General features: G+C 37.6%; 1 protein-coding gene across 1 annotated transcript; it reads right to left on the bottom strand.

Moving 5' to 3' along the window:
* Nucleotides 1-1,404: 1,404 nt before the first annotated feature.
* zdhhc13 (zinc finger DHHC-type palmitoyltransferase 13) lies at nt 1,405-19,748 on the bottom strand. The gene is made up of 17 exons (XM_022207444.2): nt 19,677-19,748; nt 17,167-17,390; nt 14,048-14,170; nt 13,249-13,326; nt 11,897-12,041; nt 11,709-11,773; nt 11,236-11,398; nt 9,367-9,492; nt 9,137-9,270; nt 8,393-8,493; nt 7,381-7,505; nt 7,234-7,296; nt 7,052-7,145; nt 5,879-5,962; nt 5,618-5,775; nt 4,327-4,424; nt 1,405-2,024 (listed from the first exon to the last, which is right to left on the bottom strand). The coding sequence occupies exons 1-17, from the start codon at nt 19,698-19,700 to the stop codon at nt 1,883-1,885; spliced, it is 1,947 nt and encodes a 648-aa protein (XP_022063136.2). The 5' UTR covers nt 19,701-19,748; the 3' UTR covers nt 1,405-1,882.
* Between the last annotated feature and the right edge of the window lie 8,247 nt (nt 19,749-27,995).

Raw genomic sequence — 27,995 nt, 5'->3', positions numbered from 1 at the left:
AAGCAGACGAACATGGCTCTTCTTACAGATATTAAATTATACATATTTATTCTTCGGCCAGAATTGCTGTCAGTCTTCTTGTATAAACCCAAATAGGTGTAGAATTCATGGAGCATGCAGGATATCTGCCCCCCTCAATATTTAGATGTGTTCATTTGCCTCCCTTCCAATAAAAACATGAAAAAAAGATATTTAAAAAAAAATCGTCATAAAGTCTAGTGAGTAAATGCAACAATGCCTCCGATTGTTGTGGTCTCTATGTACTTCAGAAAATATGGAAAGTGAATTATAAGCTCATACAACCACCGGATATATAGTAGAAAACATAATTAAATCAATATATTCTCCATTATATCTTAAATTATATTGCTAAATTGTTACCTGATGCCTGAAATGAATGTTTTCCTTTTACATTAATGATATTTCCACCATAAATTGTTACAGAAAAGAGAAAAATTGATGCATAATAATGCACCAAAATGCAGGAAATCACAATGTTTGACACTCAAAGACTCTTGGATTAACGTTTCCCCCAAATATTTAAATGAAACCCTGTTCCTTTTTGCTAATGTAGGCCTGTTTTCATGATCTGTAAGAACCAAATTGCAGCCAGTTGGAAAAAGAACTCTTAGCACATAATAGAAACTCAGCTCTGGATCTCAGTTGCGAATTAACTGGTATTTATTCAAGTATTTTGTGCAAAATAAGTGGGTGAGCAACTCTATCTTCATCTGATTTAAGTGTTTAAATGTATACACCAGAGTCTGAATCAAAGATAAATCAAGCCGATACGTTCCCACCTCATTGGCCGTAGACATAAGGTGAAACTAGCATTCATGTCATGTTTCTGACAACCTGAAAACCAATATTAACCCCTCAAAGTCTTTGGATTATACTCCTGACCAAAATATCTAGAGAATTTGGGGTATTTTAGAGCTTTTTTTTTACTCAACTCATAGGAGCGAATAATGAATACAGTAAATGTATTATACTGAAAAAAAACTTGTAAACTGCAGGTAAATCTCTGCATTTGTCCTTGTGAGCTTCTCTTATTATACAGTATGGACTCATAAGGCTTTCAGTTAGTATAAAAATATTGTAAAAGGTGTAAAAGTCAGTCATAAACACTAAAAGAAAATGTGTCCTGTGTAGCAGAAGTCTGTAAAAAATAAAACATCTGGTAAAAAAAATAAAATTCTAGAAAATAATAGTCACCTATTTTTTGTGTTCCATATTAACAATAAGAACTAATAACAGAATGGAAGAAGAAATCAAGGCTCAAAATAGCTCCTGAGACGCAAAAAGTGTAAAAAATTTTAAGGCTCCACGTGGTGATATCTACTGATGTGTGGTGTTTCTATTATTTTGTCCACCTCCCTGCAGCCAGAGCCCACACACAGCGAGTTAAGAAGATAAGCACAGCATTGCTTTATTGACGGACTATAGTGGTCATTCGTTATTAAACACATGCAACTTTTACAAAAGTCATAAAACAAAGTGTTCACACATACAAAGATTCTCTCTTTCCAAGAACAGATGATAAAAAAAGGCTTACTGTGTTCATAAAAACTGCACAAAACTTCCATTAAAATGTAGGCCTTTAGAGGTTCTGTGAAACCGAACTAAAACCTTTTGTGATTTTTTTCCCTTTTTTTTCTAAAATTACATTGGTCAAGTATAAGGCAGCAGCATTCTTTACAAAGAGCAACCGAATCGAATGAAATCTACACATCGCTTCATGTTTTCCCAACTTCTGGTGTCGGACTGTCTTCACGAGGAGCCGACAGGTAGAAAAATAAATAAATACAATCTGTGCTTTTGGTCCAGAACCACAGTTAAGAGTCCCGACCCGTGACCCTGAGCGGCGGGAGAGGGAGGGAGGTCAGACCATGTCGGCCTGTCCGAACACATGGTGCTGGTCGCGGCCGGGAGGAAACTGCTGCGTCCAGTCGATGATGGCCGGTTTGAAGAGGCCGCAACAACGCAGCTGGAAGAAAGACACCAGGTTCCTCACCACGCCCAAACTGCAGACAGACAGAAGACGTCCAGAGGGTCAGTCAGCTGATCGATACTTTAACTGCTCAACATAACGTGCTTTTGTTGACTAGCCTCGAAATAACAGCTGCCATATACCCCTCTGTATTTGTAACCCTCAGCATCTACAGTAAGACATAAATCTTCATTCTATTTTCTTGCAGACAATCAATAACACATTTGGCACAGCAGGATTTCTAATAAATCTCTGTACAAAAACACTTTAATTATTGTGCAAGATCTTGATTTAGAGCGGCGCTCACATCATAATGAGAACACAGCTAACAACTAGACACACTAATCTTCTGATATTAAACACTCATTCAAAACTGTTTACCAGCTGAAAGCAAAGCAGCTGTATAATGCCCCTGCTATTCCACGAACAGAAGCGGAGATACGTCATAATTTAGTGGATTTGGTGACAATAAACTTGGGCGCCTGCCAATCAAATATATCAAATACATCAAAATCATCACCTATTTTTCAGTGCATCTCTTTAAAGTTTTCAGTGCAGCATTATAAAGATGCACTAAAATCTAGAAAAAAAAATGTGTTTTTATGGCTGTAGTCTCAATTCTTGCACAAAAATGCCCCAAACATTCATTTGTTGGTATTAGTGCACCTGGAAATGATTAAGCTAAAGGTGTCATTAAAGACGTTAGCTGTCTGGTGTGGCTAACGCTAGCTGGAGTACCCACCATCTTTCTAAGCTGAGATGAACTTTATCAGTCTATTCTAACAAATTTGTCTCTGGATCAGAGAAACTGCATAACGTGAAAAAGAAGCTCAGCTGCCACCATAAATCATGACATTAGCTGCTTTCACAGTGGCTAAGGCTACGTTAATGGCTAGCAGCTAAGTTACAAAGCAGGCCCGGATTACTCTGGAGTCTGGAAAATAATAAATAGCGCTGTAAGTAATAAATCAAAGTTAATAAAGAACAAGACTTTAATTATTGCATGAGATATAAATACAAAAGCAGAATGCTGCAGTCACATTATGATTACAACACAGTCAATAACTAGAGACAATAATATCCTGACATTAAACACTCATTCTAAATTGTTTACTAGCTGAAATAAAAGACAGCATTAAAGAGATGTACCAAAAGATAGACTGTGATCTCAAAATCAGCATTTAATCATGTCTAAATCATACACAAACATGCCCAGTTTCCCTCTTACCCTGAAAATTTCCCAGTAATTCACTTGTTGGTGTCAGTGCAGCTGGAAATTATTAAGCTAAAGGTGTCATTAAAGAAGCTAGCTGTCAGGTTTGTGGCTAACGCTAGCTGGAGTATCCACAATATCTTTTCAAATAAAGATTTACTTCAGCATTTTGCTCTAAATGAGAGGCACAACCTGGACAAAGGTGAACAAGAAGCTCAGCCGTCACCACCATCAGGACATTAAACTGCTTCACATTAGCTAAGGCTATGCTAATGGCTAGCAGCTAAGTTAGAAAGCAGGCCCAGATTACTCTAAAACAATGTCTGGGAAATAATAAATAATGATTTAAGTAATAAATCAAGGCTAATAATTAAGAAGACTTGCATTATTGCACAAGATCTTAACAGAAAAGCAGAATGCTCAACTCCCAACATAATTACAACACAGTCAATAACTAGATACTGACATTAAATGCTTATTTAAAATGGTTTATGAGCTGAAATAAAGGACACAGCATTATAGAGATGCCCTGAAAGATGTCTAATCAAGGCACAACTTGGATGCCAAAGATAAAACAACAACCCTCTTGTGAGTTTTACGCCTACAACGTGTCAACCAGGGAAGGTGTGTCCAAACTCATCACACATATAATGAAGACTTTGAGGAATTTAATAAGCAGGCACCAAAGTTTAGTGTCATCAAATACAACAAATATAAAATATGGTCACAAGCCTTCCTTCTGTTCATGAGCCATGGTGCTGAAAAGGCCTGAAAAGTGTTTTTTTTTAAAGAGATCACGGTGAAGCTTTCTGATATTAAACGTCATCATTTCATCACTGTATCCTGTTGACATAAATAGCCCATGAATTCTTGAGTTATGGCCCAAAACATGTTTTGTGAGGCCAGTGATCTTTGACCACCAAAATCTAATCAGTTCATCTTTTAGCTCAAATTAATGTTGGAGCCAAGTTTGAATGATTAATTTCAAGAGATATTGTTTTGGCAAGAATGAGAACATACTGCCTCCAGCCACAGTTTCTGTAATCAGTACAAAGGTGTAAGAAGCTTTAAAAATACCTAAAAGTGATGTAGTAAAGACCAACAGCATTATTATGCGACTCACTTGTGTGGATTCTGTCTCAGGGAGCCGGTTTGTCGCAGTTTCCTCTGGTGGAGTGTCAGATTGGTTCGCTCTGCTGTGGTCAGACCCAGGAATGCAATCTGATCCGACACAAAGGAAAAATAAAATAACTCACAGCAAGGACAGAGATGAGGCTCAGCAAGCGATCATGAGCAGAAGATTAACGAACAGACTCCACAGGTTTGGCTTCTCTCACCACTTCTTTAACCTAAGGTGCAGTTTTAGCCAAAGCTTCAACTCGACCTCCTTGTAGTGTTTTGATATGTCAGGGTTGAGTAGGGTGATAACAGTTTCAGCTGCTGAAGTTTGGTTAATCCCACATCCACCTAACATGCAGATGATCCTGACTGGAGCAGCTTCTGGTACAACTTTACAAACCAGTTGATGCAATTTGGGCACTGAGGTTGTGAGCTGCTCGGTAAAGCTTGTGTGGTAATCCTGTAAAACTAACACTGAGGCACTCGATGGTTTTCTGGGGATCAGGTCAGGTTTAGACACTCACAATGATCTGATTAAACAGGCACCTTGTTTAGTCACACTGGAAGCAGGAGTGCTCTTTTGATTGTATGATAAGTTTTCTTCAAGAGATTTTTTTCATTTTTGGTTTCTTCAGAGAAAGCTATAACACCAAAAGCCCTTTTTTGGCTACATTTCTTTATTTGATTTAAACAGCACCCAGATATCCTTTTTAACATGTAGTGCGCCTCATGCAGTTCCAAATACGGAAGCTTCTTGTTAATAAATTGTATATTTCACAAAAAACATTCGGTTCAGAGTTGCATCTTTTCCTCTAATGACCCAGGCTGCACCAAACTCTACAACTTTTGCAAAACTTGCAACGGCTAAGTTTAAATATTTCTGTAATTTAATATTCTAAAATCATGAGTAGCTGTCAGTTTAGCTGGCCAAAAAACACACAAAAATAATGCAGAAAATCTTTAAATGTTTTCTGGTTTCTCAAAAAAATGGCAATTTGTAGTAAGTTGTGGTAAAAAGCTATTACTTCAAATATACGTTGTTTTAAATCAGGTTTTCAAGACAGAGAACACTATGGACACACTATTAACTTATTAACATTATATATTTATGTCTATCTTAGACAGAAATATTATACTGAAAAATGGTAGTTATTCTGAATGCTGCTGGACCCAAGTAACAAATATCATTCCTTCATGCATTTATCATGTTTGAATGACAATAAAGTGAACTGAACTAGTCATAAGACATCTGGAAGCTACTGAAAGTTATTAACACACTCCAAAGAGTCAGTCACCTGGTAGAGCTGGAACAACAGGCTCAAACTGGCCCAGCAGGTATGATAGAAGGCCAGCAGGAAGACGCAGAGCAGCCATGGAGAGCAGCTGACCAGAACCGACACGACGCCCCACAAACCCTGCTCCTCATAGTGCAGCACACAGTGAATGGACCAGTCTGAAAAAAACAACACAACACAGCACAGGACGGGCAGGTTAAAGTGGCGTCGACGTAAAAAGTGTATCAGACACTGAAGTTACGCTGCTGAGAAGGAACTCACAGATGAGACAACCGTAAAACATCCAGGCGCCCATCAGCACGAGGCAGAACAGAAAGAGGACAAAGTAGTGATGGTTCCTCGCCCCTGGAACACAACAGACAAGATGGATTATACTTCATTTATTTAAAAAAAAAAATCACAGTCATAAGTTTTCATTTAGTGGCTAGTTAAAAAAAATCCAGCAAAATCCTAAGAGAAGTACTAAAAAGCATTAGAACTAATAATTTAAAAGGTTACTGGTTATTGAGGTGGTGTATCATATATTCATTTTAATGGTCAAATGTTGCAAAAGAACAAATCCCTATCTGTAATAATGATAAAAAAATACACATTGATTTTAACTGGACAATATGAACACTGTTGGCCTGTTCAGTGAACGTGTAAATAATTATTTGTTTCAGGGGTTCTACTATACATCTGTAATTTGACAAAACAGGGAAAATTAGCAAAACTGGATAAATATTGTGTTTTGTATCATAAAAGTAACATTTTGCATTTTGTTTAAGTCTTTGTAACATGTTAGATCTTCCAAATAGGAGGTCTTTTTCAGAAAATATTCAAATTCCTCACGATTTTTTATGTTGTCTGAACTTTCGAAACGTGTCTATGTGAGAAAACTATATTCTTTAATCATATATAAAAAGAGGTTCCTTGATAGGAGTTTCTCTGATCCTCAGCAGAATATTTAGAATGCCTATTTATAAGAGTTACAATATTTGTTTGGAAGATAAACCATCAAAAAATGAACATGCAGTCAGTTTACAATCTGGATTCAGGATTTTTAAAGATATTCACTTGATTTGTTTTCAATATTTATGAATATTGCCTCCATTTTTTCAATAACTTGAGTAAAGAAATCTGATACATAGTACAAACAGGTTGTGGCTACTTAATAATGGGAGTTATGTTGCAATACAATTCAATTTTTAAAAAAGCGTTATTTAATTCCAGTGGAAACGGTCCACATGTAGCATGTGATTCACACAAGATCACAGTGCTTCCACTTCCACTTTGCTTATTTAGCCACACCTTGTATCCCTGACCCTGTCTCATGTAAATGCAAAATAAACAGTTTTAGGTGCTAAAATAACAGGTGTAGGGCTTGGTTAGAGAAAAAAAAAAAAAAAAACAAGCGCTCCAGAACTTGATATCTTCTGAAAGTTGTGATCGTACCGATGCAGCCGTTGGTCCACATGGAGTGGTGGTCCTGCCTCGCCACGCAGGCATCACAGTGGAAGCAGTGGCTTGTTCTCATTGGTTTCTTCATCTGTCAAACAATAAGGCACCATTAAATAGTCATAGTTGCTTCTGTTAATGGAGCTGTAATGTATAATGTCTGGTGTGTGCAGCCTCACCATACAAGAGGTGCAGAATATTCTGGGGTCCAGACATCCAGCTTCAGCCAAAACTAACACATTCTGCCAGAACAGAAACAAACACTGAGCTCAGCTGCATCTAAAATGTTTACATTTATTTTTACATTCATTTTACAGCCTCCTCACCATTTTTTTCTCCTCTTCTGTTGCTTTGATGAAGCCCGGGTCTGTCCTGTAGGTGCGGAGGTAGTAGTAGAGCAGAGCAGTGGCATTAAGAGTGAACAGCACCTGGACTGTGGCGCTGGGTTCATGTGAGGGTTAACGTTAAGAAAAACTCTTCACAGCTCTGTTCATCATCAAAACAAAAACATAACAACATTTCATCAAACTGAAGGGAACTCAGCTGCAAAGTCTACTGGCTGCTAAACACAGATTCCACTTCTCTGATCGTGATGATCAAACTCGGTCTGCCTTAAAATAAGATCCTTCTCGGGAATGACTGCATGACAGTAAGCATGAAGGACTGTGTGCACTACTTTGCAGAAATGTATGCATTTTCATGGTATTTATGATCTTTTGATGAACAAAACTGTCTATGAAGCCTGGCTAAATGGATCCCCAACCATGAAAACAGGTAAAAAAATTGAGTTCTTATTTTCATTCCCAAGTCTGATCATTTTTTTGCTATTTTTGTTGCTGGTTAAACTCTCTTTGGGGCACCAAAAATCCCTCTGTACAGGAAAAATTCTCATCATGTAGTGTAAAAATATGATGCACCAACTTCACAACCATGTTTTCGCCTTCATTTCATTTAGACATGCCTCCAAAATATCCCAACAATAGGGCATAAATAAGCTTTTTTCAATTAAAATTGGAAATCTAACTTCAAATTGCAGACAATTCCTGTAAAACAATAACCTTTACTGCTTTAAATGCATCAGCTTGGAGTTGCATTGCTTTCTGGACCATTTTCTGCTTCTATGAAAGTAGAAACCGTCTGATCCTCTGCATGTCCTGCAGCTCACATAAAAAGTTCTCACTCTGATGGCCTGACCTCATGTTTTGGTGAATGTGAGTAATTAATCCATCACAGCTTCTGAAAACAACTGAGTTCACTGCAAATGGCCACCCAGCAATGAAACGAACCCTAAATAACTTTTCACTGTGTCCTAAATGTTTTATGATGTTGAAAGGATATCTGGCAGGAACCAGAGGAACCAGGTGACGATCATCCAGAAGACTGAACCCATGAGAGCTGTAGCTGGTAGGAGAGACTGAAAGGCTGGCTGTGGAAAATTCCTATTTGACACAAACATTTCTCAGTAATTTACTAACAAACAGGTTTGTATAATATGCAAAGACTCACATATAAACTACAGGCCAAAAGTTTGGAAGCAAGATCACATTTGTACAAAAAAAGATCATCGTTTCATTATTATTATATAATCATTTATCAGAATAGATTGAAACTGTAATTATCAGGTGTTTGTATCTGTACTCTTGTTTCTTAGCTCAGCTGTTTCTTTCTAGACATTTCTGTGCTAGTTATAGAGATACAGACACAGCTGAGATTTACTGGGATTTTTAATGCAAACTCTGAAAAGACAAGAAGCTAAAGTGAAAAATGCAAACTGAGATCTCTCTTATATATATATATATATATATATATATATATATATATATATTTTAATCTTCTTGACCTAAAACTAAGTCCTTCTTTCCTTTTGTTCACATTTATTCAGTAATTGCCTGGTAACATCAGTGTATATCTAAAGGTAAATGGAGGAAAATGGTGCATAACAATGAAATTAAAGTCTGATCATGCAGTAAAATCCACAGAACTCACAGTGGCATTGCAAACAGAAACTTGAGGTCACTTTCAAATGTTTGACCTGTAGTGTATATGATCTATATTATTATTATTGCATCTATGTGTTCTCACCTGGAGGCCAGGTTGATCACACCGATCACACACGCCAACAGGATCCCTTTGAGTAACCAGGACTCTGAGTCCATATCAACTATTGCACCAAAACTTCCAAGCATGGCAGTGGAGAGTACAAACTGCAGAAAGACCTGGAAAACGCAAACACAAAAACTTTAGAGGAAGTTCTAGATTTGATTCTAAATGTTTACTGATGTGTGAATTTAAAATCGGTCATTTGAGTTTACCCTGTATCTGTTGACGATCCGCAGACAGCGCGAGTTGGAGCGAATCCTCTCCTGCTTGACGTGGTTCAGCATGTGGATGAGCAGCGGGCTGTGAACTTGGTGGGCCAAGTCGATGGGCGTGTGACCCTGAAGACGAACCATGAGAACATCCATCACTATGAATCCTATTTTAAACAGTGTTTCTACATGTGCTGCTTTGAACCCTCTAGCATGTTTCAGGGTCTGCTGTTCTCCCCCCTCCCCTCCAGCAGGCGCTACAGAGCCGTGTGCACAAAAACCACAAACACAAGAACAGCTGCTTCTCCACTGCCAGAACTCTACTAAACGGCTGAGTAATTCTCAGCTAAAATGCTGCTGACCTTTTGTTCAACATTCTGCACAATGCTGCACCTGTACAATAATTTAGCACTAATACTCTTTGCTTTTTGCACTATTCTCACTTTAGTAATTGTTGTTTTGCATTACTGTGTATAAATATATTTTTTCCTAGATGTGAAAATATGTATATATTTTATTGTATTCTTTCTGCAGTTATTTTATTATTCTCTTTTCCTTATTCCTAGAGTGACGCTAACAGCCAAAACCAAAGTGCTTGTATGTTGTGTACATATTTCCCCATTAAAGCTGATTCTAAAAAAAATCCCCAAATTACACAATTTATCAGAGACAGAACCTGTAAAAACATTTCTGATAGCGTGACGTGTGATTCTGGTGGAAAAATGAACATAATCAAAGCTCATAATTCTGATATTTTATCATAATCACTACATTTTATTATAATGTAAAGAAGTTGAAAAAAAATACACAGTTTGCAACACATTAGGTGGGATAACAATATTTTTTTGCTCCAAAGTGAAACTGAGAAGTGACGACGGACAAAAAAGGCATGTGACAAAAATTCAGGCATAATTTGGCGGATGTGAGCTGAACTGCAGGCTGGGCTTCGTTTCCATGATCGGAGACAATCATGAATACAAATTAAAGAAACTAAGAGCAAAATAAGACAGACTTCATCCATTAAAAAAGTGGCAATGGCTCAGAAATGGTGTACAGAGGAGAAAGTCGTCTGTAAGTTGATGGAAGATACATTCAGCATGGTGAAATATCTCTAAAAAGCTGATGTGCAGAGTAGGGATGGGTATCGTTAGGTTTTTCATGAATCCAATTCTGCTTATCAATTCCGGGGCCAAACGATTCCTTAATACGATTATCGTATTAAAGAATCGTTTGGCAAGGGAATCGATAAGCAGAACTGGAATCGGATTCATGAAAAACCTAACGATACCCATCCCTAGTGCAGAGTAATAATAGTGGTTGTTAAGACATTTACAACACGTAGAGACACATTTATTACTTTATGAACGACACCCAGGAGCACTTGGAAAAATGTACGTGTTGATTGTAGATTTGTAGATTGTATGATTCATGAAGGCATAACTTTGTTACACTGCATACCAAACATTTCTGAGATTTCTCTGCTTCTAACTATGGCTGTCCTGTTTCCACAGAGGTGCAGGACTTCATATTGCAGAGAAAAATGAGCCCACAGTGAATAAAAACAGGAGTGGAAAATATCCAGAAAGTGCTAGGAGTTTAGGTGGTTAAACACATTGTTGACATGGGGATTAAATGAACATGTTGCTCTATTGTGACAAGAGGGAAGCTCAAGTCTAAGTCAAAACTGTCAAATAAAATCAACGCTTTAGAGATAATTACATAAAAGACATGAACAAAACGTCGTGTCTTAAACGTTTTGCACTAAACGACTGTAGCAGCAGCTCATGGCAGGTGTGACGGTGTGATGATAGCAGACTAAAACCTCCACTGTGACACCTGATGATTTTGCACTGATAGTTTTGTGAAGCTCACGTTAATGTTTTCTGCGTCCACGCTGGCCCCGGCCTCCAGCAGGATGTGGGCGGCGTCTACGTTTCCTGCCAGCACGGCGCAGTGAAGCGGAGTGTTCCTGTTCACCTTGTCCACAGCACTCACAGAAGCGTTATTTTTGATTAAGAAATTTGTGGGCTCAGGCCTGTGACAGAGGAACAACACGTGGCTTATTTTACACAGTAATGTCACTTTGTAATCAGTGCTATTACATGGAAGAACTTGTCCTGTGTGTTTTGGTTTTAATAAATATCTTGTCTAATTTGGCCTACATTAAGTCAATTTAACATACGGTATTATAAATTTGGACATTTAATCACATTTTTCTTTACTTGAAGCAAATCAGGGTGGATCCAGGACAACAAAAGACTGTGTTCTCTCATAATACACTGCTGATTATTAATGCACTAAGATGTCAAACCACAAGTACACGTGTGAAGCAGTGAGACGGTTACCCAATAATCTTCTGGGCTGCTAACATCAGTGGTGTCTGTCCGTTGCAGTCAGGACCATCGACTTCCTGAAAAACAGACTTGCACTAAGTGAAAAAGACCTCTGCAAATGCAAAAGGCTGTCAAAACAAATGAAGTAACAGAGAGAAAAGTCAAAGGATACAGCGAAGAGTGCGTCTTTAGAGTCTGACCTGCCCTTTAGCCATGAGATAAGCTGCTATGGCCATGTGCTGGAAGAGGATGGCGAGGTGGAGAGCTCTGTAACCTTCTCCATCTGCGACGGAGGGATCTGCTCCGTATCTCATCAGTTGGATCACCATGGGGAGGTGGCCCTGCCTGATCAGTGACACACAAATATGAAGCTTACGAGAGCAATAACAGGGAAGATTTTTTTAAAAAATCAGTCAGGAAACAGTTGCGTTGTCTAGCCAGCTGCATGCTGTCAAAGTGTGTAACCTCTTTTAGCTGTTAAATTGTGACCAGAGATGTGTGGTGAACCAAGAGCCAAACAAAACAAAGCATATGCAAAACAAAACAAAGCAGCTCTGCAGTGCAAACATTTACAGAGACATTTTAGTCGGCACAGGGAGCTACTTTGTGAGACACTGTGGTTGGAAGTTGTATTTTGTTTTCTTCTCCACTGGCTCAGTCAGCTTGTCCCTGTCTGACAAGTGAAATATGTTGCTGCTGTGTTTTAAAGACTACGCGTCTATAGAAGACTATTGAAAAAACAACTTTGTAGAGCGAGAGGAGGCTGCTGAAGAAAGAGAAGACAGACACACCTCAAAGGGTGCAGGTGCAGGAAGGGAGATCAGTAAAGAGGAAGAATTACTACATTGAATCTCAGTAGTTAACGCAGTGTTAGGAGAGCAAAATGACACCAGTACGTACAGCGATCATGGTATTTTTTCTTTTCATAGTTAGATGAACTTGAACAGCTTTGGTATTGATCTTTAAAATACACAGAACTCATAGAAACTCTGCACATCAAACAGGCCATCTAGATGAAATCTCTCTGTGGTAAATTTGACACTAAAATGCCTTTTTTCACTCTTATTTAATTAATTTTGTGTCTAAATGCACTTCAGTAAATTCAGTGCAGCCTGTATTACATCAGTACATTCTTTCTGTGGATACGCAGATGTTCAGCTGGTCAGGAGTTTAGTCTGTGGACGGTTTATAGCTGTGACATCAGGTAAACTCGAGGAAAAGACTAGAGACAAAATGAATATATTTTCAGATTAAATTATTTTGCAAATAACAAATCAAAGTCACTGGTAATCTTTCCCTTAATGCAAAACTAAGTGATGCAAAGACAGCTATTCATCCGCATGCAAGCCTGATCAATACCACGCTGTTCCAAAAAAAATGGGACAGGAAGTACGACCACGTCATGTGCGGATTCAACCAAAGAGAAAGTTGGCTATCAGAACCAGTCACAGCATTTCACATTTGATGGCTGATGTGTAACCTGGGTTAAATAACACTGGAATCAATTCAGACTCTTCATTTGAATGACTATCATATAAATATTCATGATCACCTTATCGCCCAGTGAAGTGGAGTGGAGTTCAGGTCTCCTCCGAGCTGGTCAACGACCGCCCCTTTGGAAATAAAATACCTGTGAGGAAACAGCAGAGATACAAAGAGTAGATCAGTATTAAAACACTTTAACTCTGTCAACAGTTAAAAACATTTTGTTTTGTTGTGTTTCAGTTACGTGTCTCCATTTTTTTGGCAGAAATGGCAGGTTTCATCTAAGATAATCTGACAATGAAACTAAAAAATAATCAAGCCCTTGAGAAAGCACTGACTGTTTTCAAAACTAATTCATCTACATCACAACAGAAACAATTCTAATTTATATTTACACTGACTTGAATTTATGTTTATAGTTAATTTCAAAACACTTCTTCAACATAATCGACATTAAAAATCAGATCTCATTTCACACTCCACACCGAAAACAGTGCAATGTTTTGCATAATTTCACATCATTTTAAGCACTTAAAATCCAACAATCCCTTTCACATTTGACTAAAACCTTATGATCTCTATGCATCCCTCCTGAGTTTATATCCAAAATGGTATCAAAACTCATTAAGATTTTCTACTACAGCATCAATTAATTGTAGCCCAGAGGGGAGAGAATAAAATATCGCAGAAGATTCAAGGATTCCTTCCCTCTGAAAAAGAGCAGCACCACATTATTAAGATAAAGACTGACCCCAGGCTGCTACTCACACAGACACTGTGTTTACTTATATGTTCACAAACAGATTCCCCACGTTTCTCTGTGTTGTCACTTCCTGTAAGACAGACATAATTTCTGTAGATCTTACTTGACCAGTTCTGAGCGGTTGTTGATCGCCGCCCAGTGCAGCAGGGTGACGTTCTCTTTGTCCGGCTGCCTGACGTCGTATCCTGCTTCCACCAGCTCCTTACAGCGCTCCAGGATACCAAACCTGAGAGGATCACGCACAGAAAAACACACTTCTTAAACTCCACAATCATACTAATTAAACAGAGTATGGCTGCAAGCTGCACAACACTCCAAAACAAAGAAAGATTGAACTAGAGAAGGACTCAGAGAGCACAGTACTCCAACAAGGCTGTTCATTCCCTCATATGGCATTGTCAGAAATGCAGTATTTGTTTATTCAGTTATTGATGATCAGAAATCACAGCAACATAGAATGCTGCCATTTAATATAGATGTACCCACGAACAAAATGACCTTGCACTGAGCACTGGTATGTGTTATGCATGTGTATGTTATGTACGAATACTGAATCATGTGACCTAAACATGTAGCGGGCGATGGGAATTGATGGGACTCAGAAACACCCTCACAATTTAATCAATTGTTCCTTGTATTTTTTCTAATAAGTCCTGAAGTCCAGAGTGGTGGATTTGAAGTAGGATCACAATCATGTGATCGTCAGCAGGCAGCTGACGTAATGTTCACTTGTTGTCATGGTTACAGTGACGCCCTGCCACTATCTCACAATGATACAGAAATCTTTAACAAATCCATGGATCCAGACTAGAAGCGGCATCACTGCCAAAATCTAATCACTTTGTCCTTGTGTCATTTCTGACCTTCCCTGGAAATTTCATCCAAATCTGTTAGTCCGTTTTTGAGTAATGTTGCTAACAGACACACAAACAGACACACAAATGTACACCGATCGCCGCAAAACTCTGCTGCATTCCCTGGTAGAGTAATAATAAATAAAACACAGCATGAAAGAAGAAGCCATATTTTAGCAACAAAAGCTGGCAAACCGAAACGTCAAGTGTGTGTTCAAGTGGAAAAGCAGCTTCCTTTAATGACACATTCAGATGGTGAGAAAAAAAAAAAGGCACCAAACGTTGACATGTTTCCTGCCACAATGACACATAGTGAGATGAAGTGTCAGATGGGAGCAGCTCCAGAGATTCTTTTCTTTAGTTCTGCTGCTTTACAAGATGAGTGACCTTCGCTCTGCTGCACATAAACTCACTCATCAGTTAACTACAAGTACACTAAACACAAAGACAAGTGCAGCCTTCATGTCTCTTACCTGAGTTTTCTTTATAACTACCCTTTAAAAAGTGAATCATCACTGTTTGACAGCTGATTAAACACAGAGCTCTGCATTCCTTCAGTTTTGTTGTGCAACTCCTGTACAAATACACCGATCAGATTCGCTCAGTGACAGAAATTCACCATGAACCAACAAGGTGTGGAGCTGTGTATATAATCTGTTTGTCTTACTATTTTACAAGTATGAATATACAACATAGGCCTTAGATGAACAATAAACATTTTTTAAAAGCAGCTTTAGTACAAAATATCTACAGAAATTGTAAAGGGGCATTTTCTTCATTCTACTTGGTCATAAACATAAAAATATGCAAAAACAGAAGCTACAACTTGTGCATGTTGATTTAAAATCTGATGTCCAGCACAGTAAATAACTTTTTAGCTTTTCCTCTTCTTGTACACGCAACAAATTTGACTTGGTGTTCTGGTGCATAACAGTTAACACTAACATGTAGTCATTTTTTAAAGAAGGATAAAAAGATTTTAAAAGTGTTGCAAGTCAGTAGCCACTCCAAGCTAAATGTTATCATGCTAGGTATAAAGTATTTTTAAAAAGCCAATATTATGATAGTTTACAGGTTGATAATTGCATTTCAGGGGCATACCAGAAGAGGTTAAATGTTCTAATGTTCAAAAAATACATTATAATGTTGGGTATCTACCATAACCCAGAATAGAGACAGAAAGATGAAACCCTGGCAGAAGTGATTTTGATGTGAAAATAATGACGGAGAGTGAGGAAATTACTCATTCTGCATTTTGTTGTCTTAGTACTTGTACTTTGTGCAATGACAATAAAATTGAATCTAATCTAATTCTGTATTTGAGCATGGGCCAACCCAGCCGCTAGCCAGGCGTTATGCAAATGTTTTCTAATGCTGATGTAGATAAGTAACAAAAAAAAGCCCAGACTTCAGATGAGGAGGTAAAGAGCAGCGTTTTTGGTTTGAAGGAATAACTTTAACCCTTTTCACTTTGGGCTTTGTGAATTATCAGACTTCTGACATGCACAAAATGTATAACAAACCAAAGGACTAGGAAACCCCTAAAAAGCGTGTTTCTATATGTTTTGGAGTTTAAGGTCAAATTAACTACTTGATTAAATCCTGACACAAACCATCACAAGACTTCACAGGTGCAGCAGATGTCAAAATGTACAGAAATGTATCTAACAGTAAAAAACTCTTCATGTTATCGAAAATTCAGATTTAATTTTGCAATCATTTCTATCCAGGGTTTTTGGCGTGCTCTACAAATTAAATTCAAGTCTTTTTTATTGCATTGAATGCTATTAAATTCTGTCTTCATAATCAAGCACATGCATCTATTCGTATTAGAACTCCCCAGCTGTGTATAATACACACTAGTGATATAATCAATAAACATGACCTGGAGCCATGCATGGATTACGAGCAGGTCTATAAGGCTCAGGGACCGTATGACCTTTCATTCTTTGGGTAGTTGTTTTGTGCTGTTATTAGGAGCTTATTGCCTCCTACCAGAAGTGTTGTTGCTAAAATCAACACTTTTATACAAACTTGTTATGAATCGATGAGCTGTTTACCAATCATCTCCTCACAGAAAAAAAAGATTGCATCAAGTTTCATGATCTTAAATTTTAACACTGTTTAGCATCTTCGAGGGCCTGAATTCAATTTATGTTAAGACTTTCCAAAACCCTCTTAATAGTAGACCTTGAAAGTGTAAAACCATCCACATCAGAGGCTTGCTACTGTCAAAGTAGAAATTGCAGCAGCTCTAAACTTCCTACCACCAACTTTCATTTATAGCTTTGACAACCAACGGCTCACTAAATGGGGAAGCAACCCCACATTAAAACCACTGATGGAGAGCTGACGTTTCACCACTCACTGCGCTGCTTTCACTATGTCCCAGCTGCTGCTGTCGTCCATGTTTGACCGCCTCCTCGGCTGCTGGCTGATGTCCACTGTCTGATCTGTGCTTTTGCCAAACTGTCCGTAAAAAGCCGGCATGAATGGGGGCGCCATGCCGCCAAACGCCGCCGCTCTTGGCCCATGACTGTGGGAATGGCCAGAGTGTCCGTGGTGACAGCTGTCACGCATGTGACCGTGACCCTGCAACACATATACAAAGAAAAACACACGATTTGTTCCAAAAGGACCCACATGGGAAGTTCAAACTGGCACAAGATCAAGCACAGATCAAGCCAAGAACTTCAGCGCATGTCACTCCTCTTATAGAGTGAAAAATACTTCCAAAAAAAAATAAACGACTTTCCTCTCATTTACCTATTTATATAATGTTAATAAATCTATAAACTCACATGTTTCAGCACTCGAAACTGGAAGCCCCTCAAATTCACACTGAGCTGGCAGTTATATTTCCTGTTTCTTGTGTCAAAAAGTATCTAAAACCTCCATTACATTTCTTTGCATAGCCGGTAAATTGTGTCAAACTCCTGTGCTGTAAACACCCCAGCATCCCTGTTAATCATCCTTTTCACCACGCTTTTACCTCACAGACTGGTCTATTTCTGAGGTGAACTTTCTGATCTACAGTACAAACATTCAGCTGCACAACATGACTCATCGTATTCGAGCTCTGGGGTTTGGCAATATGACACTATATCCTGAGATGATATCAGTTTTATATCGCATTAGATGGCGCTTTATTGTCTCTGGGGTACTTCAGGACACTTTGGGTGACATTGCACATCCCTGAGCAGCAGCGCTTCATGTAGACACGGGATTTTGTTCACAGAATTCATATAATATCCCAACAGTTACTTTCAAATCAATTAATTGATCTGCAACAATTTAATAACCATTTAAGCCATCAGTCGAGCAAAATATTTTCGAGTTTCAGTGTCTGAAGCATAAAAATGACTTGGTTTTCTGCATTAAATCAATTATAAATTGAAAAGCAGTTATAACACAACAAATAAGCATAAAATAACACAATCAGGGTGGATATGACACGAATGGATTATAGATGATTCATAACAAGCATGTTTATCTAAACAAATATGCTCTGAATTCTGATTTGAGCTGTACAACAGAGTCCAGATGTGTTGATGACAGATGTGTAGTGGTGTCGGTTTTCAAGGCTCTGGCAGCCTCAAAGTTTAGAGTAAAAGCTGGGAGAGACAGCAGAGCAGCAGAGGAGGGTTGTAAAATACGGGAAGGCGAGGTGGGATGGAGAGTTTATTGGAAATACTCCAGAGAAAGACATTGCAGGAATCAATGAGGAAGTTCAGGGCTGTGCGGAGAGCGAAGTCTAGAACTGTTACGCATAAGGAAATAATCAGCATGTGAGAGTTTATGGATGTTCGGGGTAAAGGAAAGTGAAAAATTACAAATAAAGCATTCTGATGACAACATCTTAGTGTGTATTTAAACTTATTTTATCGAAAAATCAAATAACAGATTCATTTTATGATTTATTCCCTATGTATTAGTCTACTTTATCTAGTTTTTATCACTTTATTTTGGTATTATTTAGCTTTTTTGCATTTTGGCTTATTCTGTCGATCATGTCTGACTGATTAATAGCCTGAATGATGCAATATTTGAAGTAGGAAAATGTAAGATACTGTAAAATATGCATAATTTAACCAGTTTCAATCACTTCTAACTAGCTGATTGATGACTTTAACGCCATTTCAGACTATTTTTGAGGGTGCACATTCAAATCTGTAGCTTATGGAGTAGCCTAGATGAGGAGCTTTCACTGTCATGTGGGCAGATTTAGTATTCTGGGGTGAAATCCACCTTTTCCACTGCAGCACCTGGCAGATGCTTTTCATCTTCCAGGACGGATGAATGTGCTGGATGCTATTTTTGTCACTCTGGATCAGAAAAGCTGCTGCCAGGATCCGGGCAAGTGGCTAACTTAGCAGCACATGCTAATAGCTGGAGGCTATGCTGAGTGTAAATACAGGTGGATGTGGCTGACTAGAGTTTCACAATCCCGGGTGAGATAAGATAAAACCAGGCAAGTTAGCAGTGAAACAGTTAAACATGTTTTGGCTGTCAGTGCATCTTCGTGTCAACCGCACACATCAAACGGAGTTTCCATTAACGCGTGCTGCTTTTCACCAACAAGGAAATTGGCTAAATGTGACCGACGGGTGATTAGCTAGCTGCTAGTTAGCTAACCAGGTTTAACGACAGGTAACTAGCAGCGGGCTAACGACGCCCACTGAGGCTAACACACTAAAGTGACAGTTGATATTGTCTCGACGGGATTTCAACCAACAGGCTAAAATTAAACCGCGGCTAGCCAATTAGTGCTAACAACATGCGAACGTAACAACGGAGCTCGACCGGGTGTGAAGCCGGTAAATTAACGGCTCCGTGACAGAGGAAACAGAAGCACTTAATGAAGATAAGCCAACTCACATTCCCGTCTTCATTCCAGTCCATCTTGTTGTGAGAAACGAAGGGAAAGTTCAGGCAAGAAGCAGGGACCGGCTTCAGCAGCACGATTTTCAAAATTAGAGCCGAGCCTTTATTATTTACACAGCACATTTAAAACTGCTGTTTCACTGAAGAAATTTATAGCAGTTCAGATATTTTAAATATTATTATTGTTTATTTGACAAGTTCAAGTGCTTACGTTAAGTAAGTGCACCCATCAAATTTGAATATTGAACATAAGACCCTACAATGTTATGTAAAATACAAGTTCAATTACTAATCTAAACAATACGGTTAAGACCCTACTTAACTATATTATTAACCCCCTAATAGCCCTCTAATAATATAGAAAATGCAAATTTGACTATGTTAAATATTAGGGTAAAGACACCACAACATTATATAAAACACAAGTTCAGTTTTTAATTTAAACAACAGTTTTGACCCTATATGGCAAACACAAATATATCCGACTATGTTAAATATTAAGGTTAAGACACTACAATATTATATACAATACAAGTTCACCTGACAGTGTTATATAATAATGACCCTAAGATCTTACAATGTTAAAATTAGACAAATTCACCAGTTATTTAAATTTAATGGTTAAAATCCTACAATCTTATATAAAACACAAGTTTACTAGACTGTTAAATATTAATGCTGAGACCCTAAAACATTTTTAATTATGCAAATCACCCTGACTAATTAAACAGTTTAGATTAAGGCCCTACAATGTTACATAGAATACAAGTTTTCCAGACTAATTTAACACATTAAATTTCAGATTGTACAAGTCAGACTTAAAAAGATGGATGCTGCCAACAGGTCTGATCAGTGAAGGCAGAGCAGAAGTGACTTAAACCTGCATTCTTTCTAACAGCCAGCAGGGGCGACTCCTCTGATGCAAATAAAATGTCTGATTGTTTAGAAGTCCATGAGAAAAAGCCCCAGCATCTCTTTTGGTTTGTTACCTCAGAAAAAAACATTTTCCAAACGAGTCCATGGTCTCAGTCTTTACTTTAAAGTATCCTTCAATATAGCATGATGTTTATTCTGTAAATTATGGTCATATTTAGACTAAAATAGACAATAAAGCAGGACATGTTTCAGGATGTTGCCAACTTGTGCTTGACAGGTCACTTCCATATGGCTGTGTATGGTGTCCTCTAGTTCTTAGATCCACCCTGGTCTTTTGGCTTCAAAAGACAAAGGAAAATTTCAAATTCAAGGCTTTAAAACAGCATTTAGCATTGTTGACAACAGGACAACATATGGCTAAACTGTACACATAAATGTAGTCTAGATTTGTAAGGATGTTGAGCCATTTTCAATGGAACCTGAGCCACACATCATCCTCTCCACCATGAACACCTAGAAAAAGGATTGTACAAGTATGCTAACACAAAAGAGGCAACATTTAAGTGTCCCGTTTGCACAAAGAGGTGATCAGTAGAAGAAAGTTGTAAGAACAGGATTACAAAACAACATAAAAATACATTTTATAGAAGCAAAGAAAAAGAGGTACAATGCAGTGACCTTGCAGACATGGGCTGATTGACTTTCTTAGTTCCCCAATGGACTTCCAGTGTCTTTATGCCGTAATGTTGGCACACTACCAAGCCTCAGGTTTGCGGTGATGTAATTTGATTAAACACAAATTAATTTATGAAAATGCAATGTGTAAGCACAAAAATGACATAACAAAGTCTTAAACTAGGTCAAATAAGGTTGAAGAACAACACACATTAGGGTTTTGTTGTGCTTTAATTGTGCAATCATCTTTAACATTATAATTAACCACCCTTTTTTATATGCTCTTGTACCTGCAATACTTGCATCTTATATGTAAGTTTAAGTTTACATCTTACTTAACGCTGGTTTAATGCCATTTTATACCTTTTCGTTAAGTTCATATTGCAGCTTAAATCCATATACATTCAACGCTTACATTTTATTTTGAAGGCCAGATCCTCGAACAGGAAGTTTTCTTTCTGGTAGTTTTCTTTCTGCTGCTTCCTTCTTCCTGGAAATGTAACAGAGGTTTTTATTGGACTGCTGTCTCACTCCCACCGACAGGTCGTCAGTGCTGCTGCTGTCTGCATAATTCAACAGTGAAAATAAATGTTTTAAAGCCTCAGTGTGGAATAACAAGAGAAGTCCCAACATTAAAGCTCTAAAAATCAAGGTCTACTTTCAAACAAACCACACATGCATATTCAGTAAAGAAAACCAGACAGCTCATGTTTATGATAAATTCATCTGAGACATGTTGGATTTTGAACTGTCTTAAAATAAACCAGCCTTTCAAAAATAAATATTCACAGAGGAAACTGCTCTGATATCATAAATGAAAATTAGTTGCAGTTCCTGTTTGGAAAATTGCAGTTTTGCCGTGTTTTATGTAGGAAATCTTCTCTCATATTTTCAACACTGATGTCGCAGTTTAACTGTGTTGAATTCGAAGCTTGTTATTGTATGAAAATAAGAGATGAGGGATGAAACAGATTCACAACTCAGCTGATTAATGCAAAACTCATGTTATTGAAGCACAGCATCGAGTCTGGAACATAAAGACCAATAAAAACATGAAAACAAATCTTGTTTCATGACCAGGAATTGGAAAATAAAGAAAGGGAACTAGAAAACACACCAGACTAGAAGGGTAGGTTGTGTAATATTCAACAAAAATATACACTGCCTGTCCAAAAAAGAAAGTTGTGAAGTGGATTTAACTAAGCAAAGAAGTAAGAGCCTTGCATTGGATAATTACTGCAGTGATGAATAAGTTTCATATGCAACAACTTATTTAACCCTAGCTGATGCAATGAGGAGCTTCTCATGTCTTAAACAACCATGTTGGAAGACATGTCCTGTGGCAATGGAAAGGATGTTAGTCTGTTTCAGAAGGGTTCAATTATTGGCCTTCATCAAGCAAAAAAAACAACTAAGGAGATTTCTGAAACTACTAAACTCAGGTTAAGAACCGTCCAACGCATTATTAAACCTGAAGGATAGTGGAGAACCATCATCTTTGAGGAACAAATGTGGTCAGAACACAAACTCTTGGATGATCATAGGAAATAAACAGCAGAACTCATGACCATGTTTAATAGTGAAAGTAAGAGCATTTCCACACACACAACGTGAAGGGAAATCAACGGATTGGGACGATACAGCTGTAGCTCTAAGAAAACTACTGATCAGTGAGACTAAATGGAAAAAAGGCTTCAATTTGCTCAGTAGCATAAAGATTGGACTCTGGAGCAATGTTAGAAGGTCATGTGGTCTGATGAGTCCAGATTTACCCTGTTCCAAAGTGATCGTGCATCAGGGTAAGAAGAGAGGCAGATGAAGTGATGAACTCATCATGGCTAGTGTCTACCAGCCTGTGGGGGTTAGAGTTATGATCTGGGGTTGGTCAGGTTCAGCAACGTTATGCTCCCAAAGAATGAGGTCAGCTGACTAACTGAATATACTGAATGACCAGGTCTTTCCATCAATGGAGTTTTTCTTTCCTGATGGCATGGACATGTTCCAAGATGATGATGCCAGGATTCATGGGGCTCACATTGTGAATGAGTGGATCAGGGAGCATGAGATGGATTGTTCTCCACAGAGTCCAGACCTCAGTCCCATTGAGAATCTTTGGAATGTTCTGGAGAAGACTTTGCGCTGCAGCGCAACTCTCTCATCATCAATATTAGATCTTGGTAGAAAAATAATGCCACTATGGACAGAAATAAGTGCTGTGACATAGCAGAAGCTTATTGAAACGCTGTCATAGTGAATGTGTGCCATCCTCAAACCTAAAGCAAACAAAATATTAGTGTGCACTTTTTTGGACACCAAAGCATCAAAATGTGACCTCTGTTATAAATGATTTACTGTGAGTTCAAGCCAAAAAATCCTTTTTGTGAGGCTCCAATGAAAGTTCAGGTGAAGCTTAGATTATACATTTTTTATTGTATTTTTATTATTATTCCAGCATATTTACTGAACCTAAATCTTTGCTGCTTCCATCTACAGAGACAACCACTGAAATAACGCAGAGACCTTTTGTACTTCCGTATGTATAACAGTAGGTGGCACCACCATTCAGTTTATGACCCCTGCTCATCTCCTGTTTGCACTGAACAGATTTTTCTGAATTGTGTCTGTGCAATTCAGTAATTTCGTGATTTTTCTGGGGTTTAACAAACAAATGATAACCTCAGACTCTGCTTTAATTGTTTCTTTTTTATTTGTTATCGCTGGATGCAAAGTGATCTGTTTTTTTAATTCAGTTTTCAGTCTCGGAGTTGTAATTCTAACATCACACATGATTCAAGGTAATATCTGCCTGAAAGAAAAGATAAATGCTGTATTAGGCTTTGTAGTAAAACATACAAAAAAACACTGATGAGTCATTCCATGTCAATTCAACAAATGCTTGTTGCACCACTTTCTCAGATCCTCCCAAAAAATTTTTGGGCTTTATTTGGGTAATTTTATGAACAAATGCAAAGTATTATGGTTATAAACATACAGTATAAGCAGTAATGATCTAATCTAATACCCATAGTCAGTCCAAACTTAATCCTCGCCTATGATTTTAGGGTTTTAAACTACTAAAAAAAGCAATTTATACTCCTTTTACATGGTCAGAATTTTTTCCCCTTCCAAAACTTTTACCCTTCTGGTGAGAAAAGTATAGAAATGAATGAAAATAAAAAAATACTGGACTGTGGAATTTCCCAAAATATCCTTATTATTTCATGGGCGACTTTATTTTGGGTTTTTCATGCCTCTATTTTAGGACTTATTCTTGTGAAAAGACATTGAAAGAATGAATTTTCTTCTTTACTAATGAAAGTTGCATAAGGTAAAAGTTTTAAAACATTAAAATAAAGCTTATTTATTGATTTATAGGCTGTTGAACTCAGGTGTAGACCCAAAATAGCCTAACTTTAGGCATTAAAAAGTGCATGTGGGATACATGGTATGCGGTTCAAATTTTTTTTGGAGGAACTAGTATGTGTGAAGTATGTGTGAACTTACTTTCATATTTGTTTCTTGTGCCAAAGATGAGCAACTGCTGAATCAATTTACTATACATTTTGATCCTCGTTTTTGTTTTTAGGAACCATTTACATGACCAACTAAAGATGAAAGATGAATCTGAAGCATCAGCATCGTAGTATAAGTTACAAAGGGCATATCTGAAGTTAATTATTATATAGACATTGTTTTTTCTTTCATACAGTAACTGAATAAGAAGAAATGGCATCACTCCCAGACTGCATTCTCAGGACAGCCTCGGTATCGTATTTGACTTATCAGCTGAATTTGAAGATTTGCAAGTGAAATTCATGCACCCAAAAGGTCCCAGCAAGAAGTTCACATGGCCTAGAAAGGATGACGTAGTGTGGGTGCCTACAGCCCACATCCTCTGTCCAATCACTGCTCCTTCAACACGCCGTGGTGGACAGTACCACATATCTGGTGCAGATGATGGCCTGATTTCAGAGAAATTCAAGCAGTTCAAAGGACAGAAATAGTGGTGTGATAAGTTGGGGACAAATTACATGTTTTACATGGGACCTAAGGCAATATAACTCATTTTAACTGCAATATATTAGTTAGAATTCCTAAAAAAACGCCTATAAAACATAGTGCATTTCTTGGTTAAATTGGCCATGAAGGATTCAAGAAACAATGTTGATACTTCAGATATCAATTATTCGGATGTTTATTGTTATACAGACAAAGTTTCATGTTTCTACTCCATGTCCCACATTGGTTTCTGTGCCAATATATGTATGGTGTTTTTCAGTCTGTTTCATAAATAGGCATCGTTTTGAGGTCTAAGGAGACTAGCTAGCTCTTGGATATTTTTAGGTTAGAGAGAACTTTTAAGGTACTTTGAGATTTTTATAACATATGAACCTTGTTACTTATTAAAATTTGTGAAAAAAATGCCTAAATTCTTGAAAAATGCCATTTTCGCCAAATTTTTAAATTGCCCTGTACCACAGAGAAATGGGTATATTCATTCCAAATTTTTTTTCCTGCTCTATTGTTAAGGTGTTTGAACCCTTCAGATCACTTGTAAGTCTATATCATCAGTCAGTTCCCAGTATTATCTTCCTAAATCAAGCCTTTCTACCTAACATATCAATTTCCGAGTGGAAAAATAGGGATTTAAATATTTTATAACTTAGCAAATAGCAATCATATGATGTTAAAACTTTGCAAGTAATCTATTCTTATGTTGGGATAGTTAAAAAAAAAGTTTGGAGATGATCAGAGGAGGTCATGCAACAAAATTTCCTCAGATTTGTTGAAATGAGATGGAATGACTCTGATGTTATCTAAAAGGCTCAAAATGGTATAAACATGTCCAAGTTTTCCCAGAGCAACACAGAAACTTTAAAAAAGAAAGAGGTTTATTATTTCTTTATGTGTCAAAATTAACATTTAATTAATAAATAAAACATATTAATGAAACTAGGATGTCAAGTGTGTGTTGGGAGCCACCTCGGATAAGGTGAAGGTTCCCTCAGCTGACGTGTGCAGTTTATTTATCACCAGAAGTAGTTCTGAACATGAACTGTTTTTTAGCTGCACGGATTTACACACGAGAGCTGAAAGGTAAAAATCTGGTCACTGAGCATCATTTCAGAGGATTAAAGGCAACTCAACAGTGACATTATTGCTCTTTCACCTCCCTGTTTCGGTTTATCGTGCCCAGCAAGCTGTCACTGACAAGATCAAATTTAATTCAAACATTTGCATCATCATCATTTACAACATGTGAACCCCCTAAATTTAGAGAACTTGTTGAAAAAGGCCTGCAACAAGACGACTAAATGATTAAGTGGTTGCAGCAGCTGATTCATGGGTCAAATGCCTGAGAAAATGTTAAACAATAAACCTCAAAAAAAGAAAATATGAATGTTGATGATGCAGCAACTGGTCTTTGTGCATTTTACGTATAGATACGTAACGCAAAAATCCAACAATGAGCATGTTACTGACTGTTGATTCACTGCTAATTAAATGAAGTTAATTAAGCTCTGTCTTCACTGTTTTTGACAAAAAGTAATTAATTGCAAAAAACATTTTTGTTTTTATTTAATTTCATGCAGCACAAGTCAGATTTAAATTACTGTTATTTATTTAAATCTCTCCTTTTCAATTATTAATGCATAAAAAAATTACATTGATCTCTTCTAATTTAATTTTCACTCATATGACATGGAATTCAAGCAGCCCAGATACTTCAGACTTGCTCCGGTGCTTGTGCCAAATCTGTATTTCTGCGTTTTTGCACTGGGCAGCTACTGAACAGAAGTAATTGAGCTGTCAGGAGGAAGTGATAACATTGAAACGGACTAAAGGTCGGGACGGCTGGAGTTTGCATGAGCTGTGAGAGCAGAAGCCAAATGAATGGGAATTACAGTATATAGGGGGGGCTTTTATTAATAAAGAGGACACACATGAACACATATGAGGCCTTTATCTTCGACGAGGAGCCGCTGAGGTCATTAAAAGCAGACTATTGAGGAAGCAGAGCCGTCCAGTGAAAACATGTAGAGGATGTGTGTCTCTGCTGATAGAGCTGCAAAACTGGAGCGGTGGACTTTACTCCCATTAAAGCCTTGGTGGAATTTGGGGTAATTGTATTGTTTTGGCAGGTTGTTGAAGGATTTTTTGCTAAAAACGATTTAGAAGATTGGAAGGATTGTTGTGGTGAAAACAGTCTGCAGGAAATAATAGTTTAACAAAGTGAATGTGCCTCTAGAGGCGACAGAAAAGGTAAGAAAGTGCAGTTTTGTTGCTTTTCCAATGGTTTAAGTCTCTTAAAATTGTTTACATTTGATTCCAGATACACCAAAGGCATTTAAAATAAAGCAGCAGCATTATTGTTCAGCCTGTTTTGGGCTTAAAAAGTGTTTTGGGCTTTAAATTAAAGCATTTCTTAGATATCGCATTTAATGATATCTTTAAATGGAGACTTTATAATGATCATTTCTCTTCAAATTGACAGATTTCCTGCAGCTGACAGAATTATCATTTATATATTAATATATTGAAGTTTCTACTTACTGAAGCAATCCTAAAGCTGCAGTTATTGATATTTTATCCCAGAGGTGGTAAACTCATTTTAGTTCAGGGGCCACATTCAGTCTTATTTGATCTCAAGTGGGCTGCAAATGGTGTTTTAATTTATGATCAAACAACTTGTCATGGTCTAGTAGTTGTTTTTTGCAGTTAATGTTTTCTCTGTAATTTTAACACTTTACAAAGTCATCC

The sequence above is a fragment of the Acanthochromis polyacanthus genome, chromosome 2 (assembly GCF_021347895.1).
Source record: "Acanthochromis polyacanthus isolate Apoly-LR-REF ecotype Palm Island chromosome 2, KAUST_Apoly_ChrSc, whole genome shotgun sequence".
NCBI classification, from domain to species: Eukaryota; Metazoa; Chordata; class Actinopteri; family Pomacentridae; genus Acanthochromis; species Acanthochromis polyacanthus.
Note: the sequence above shows the minus strand (reverse complement) of the source record. Positions and strands in the feature narration are given on the sequence as shown.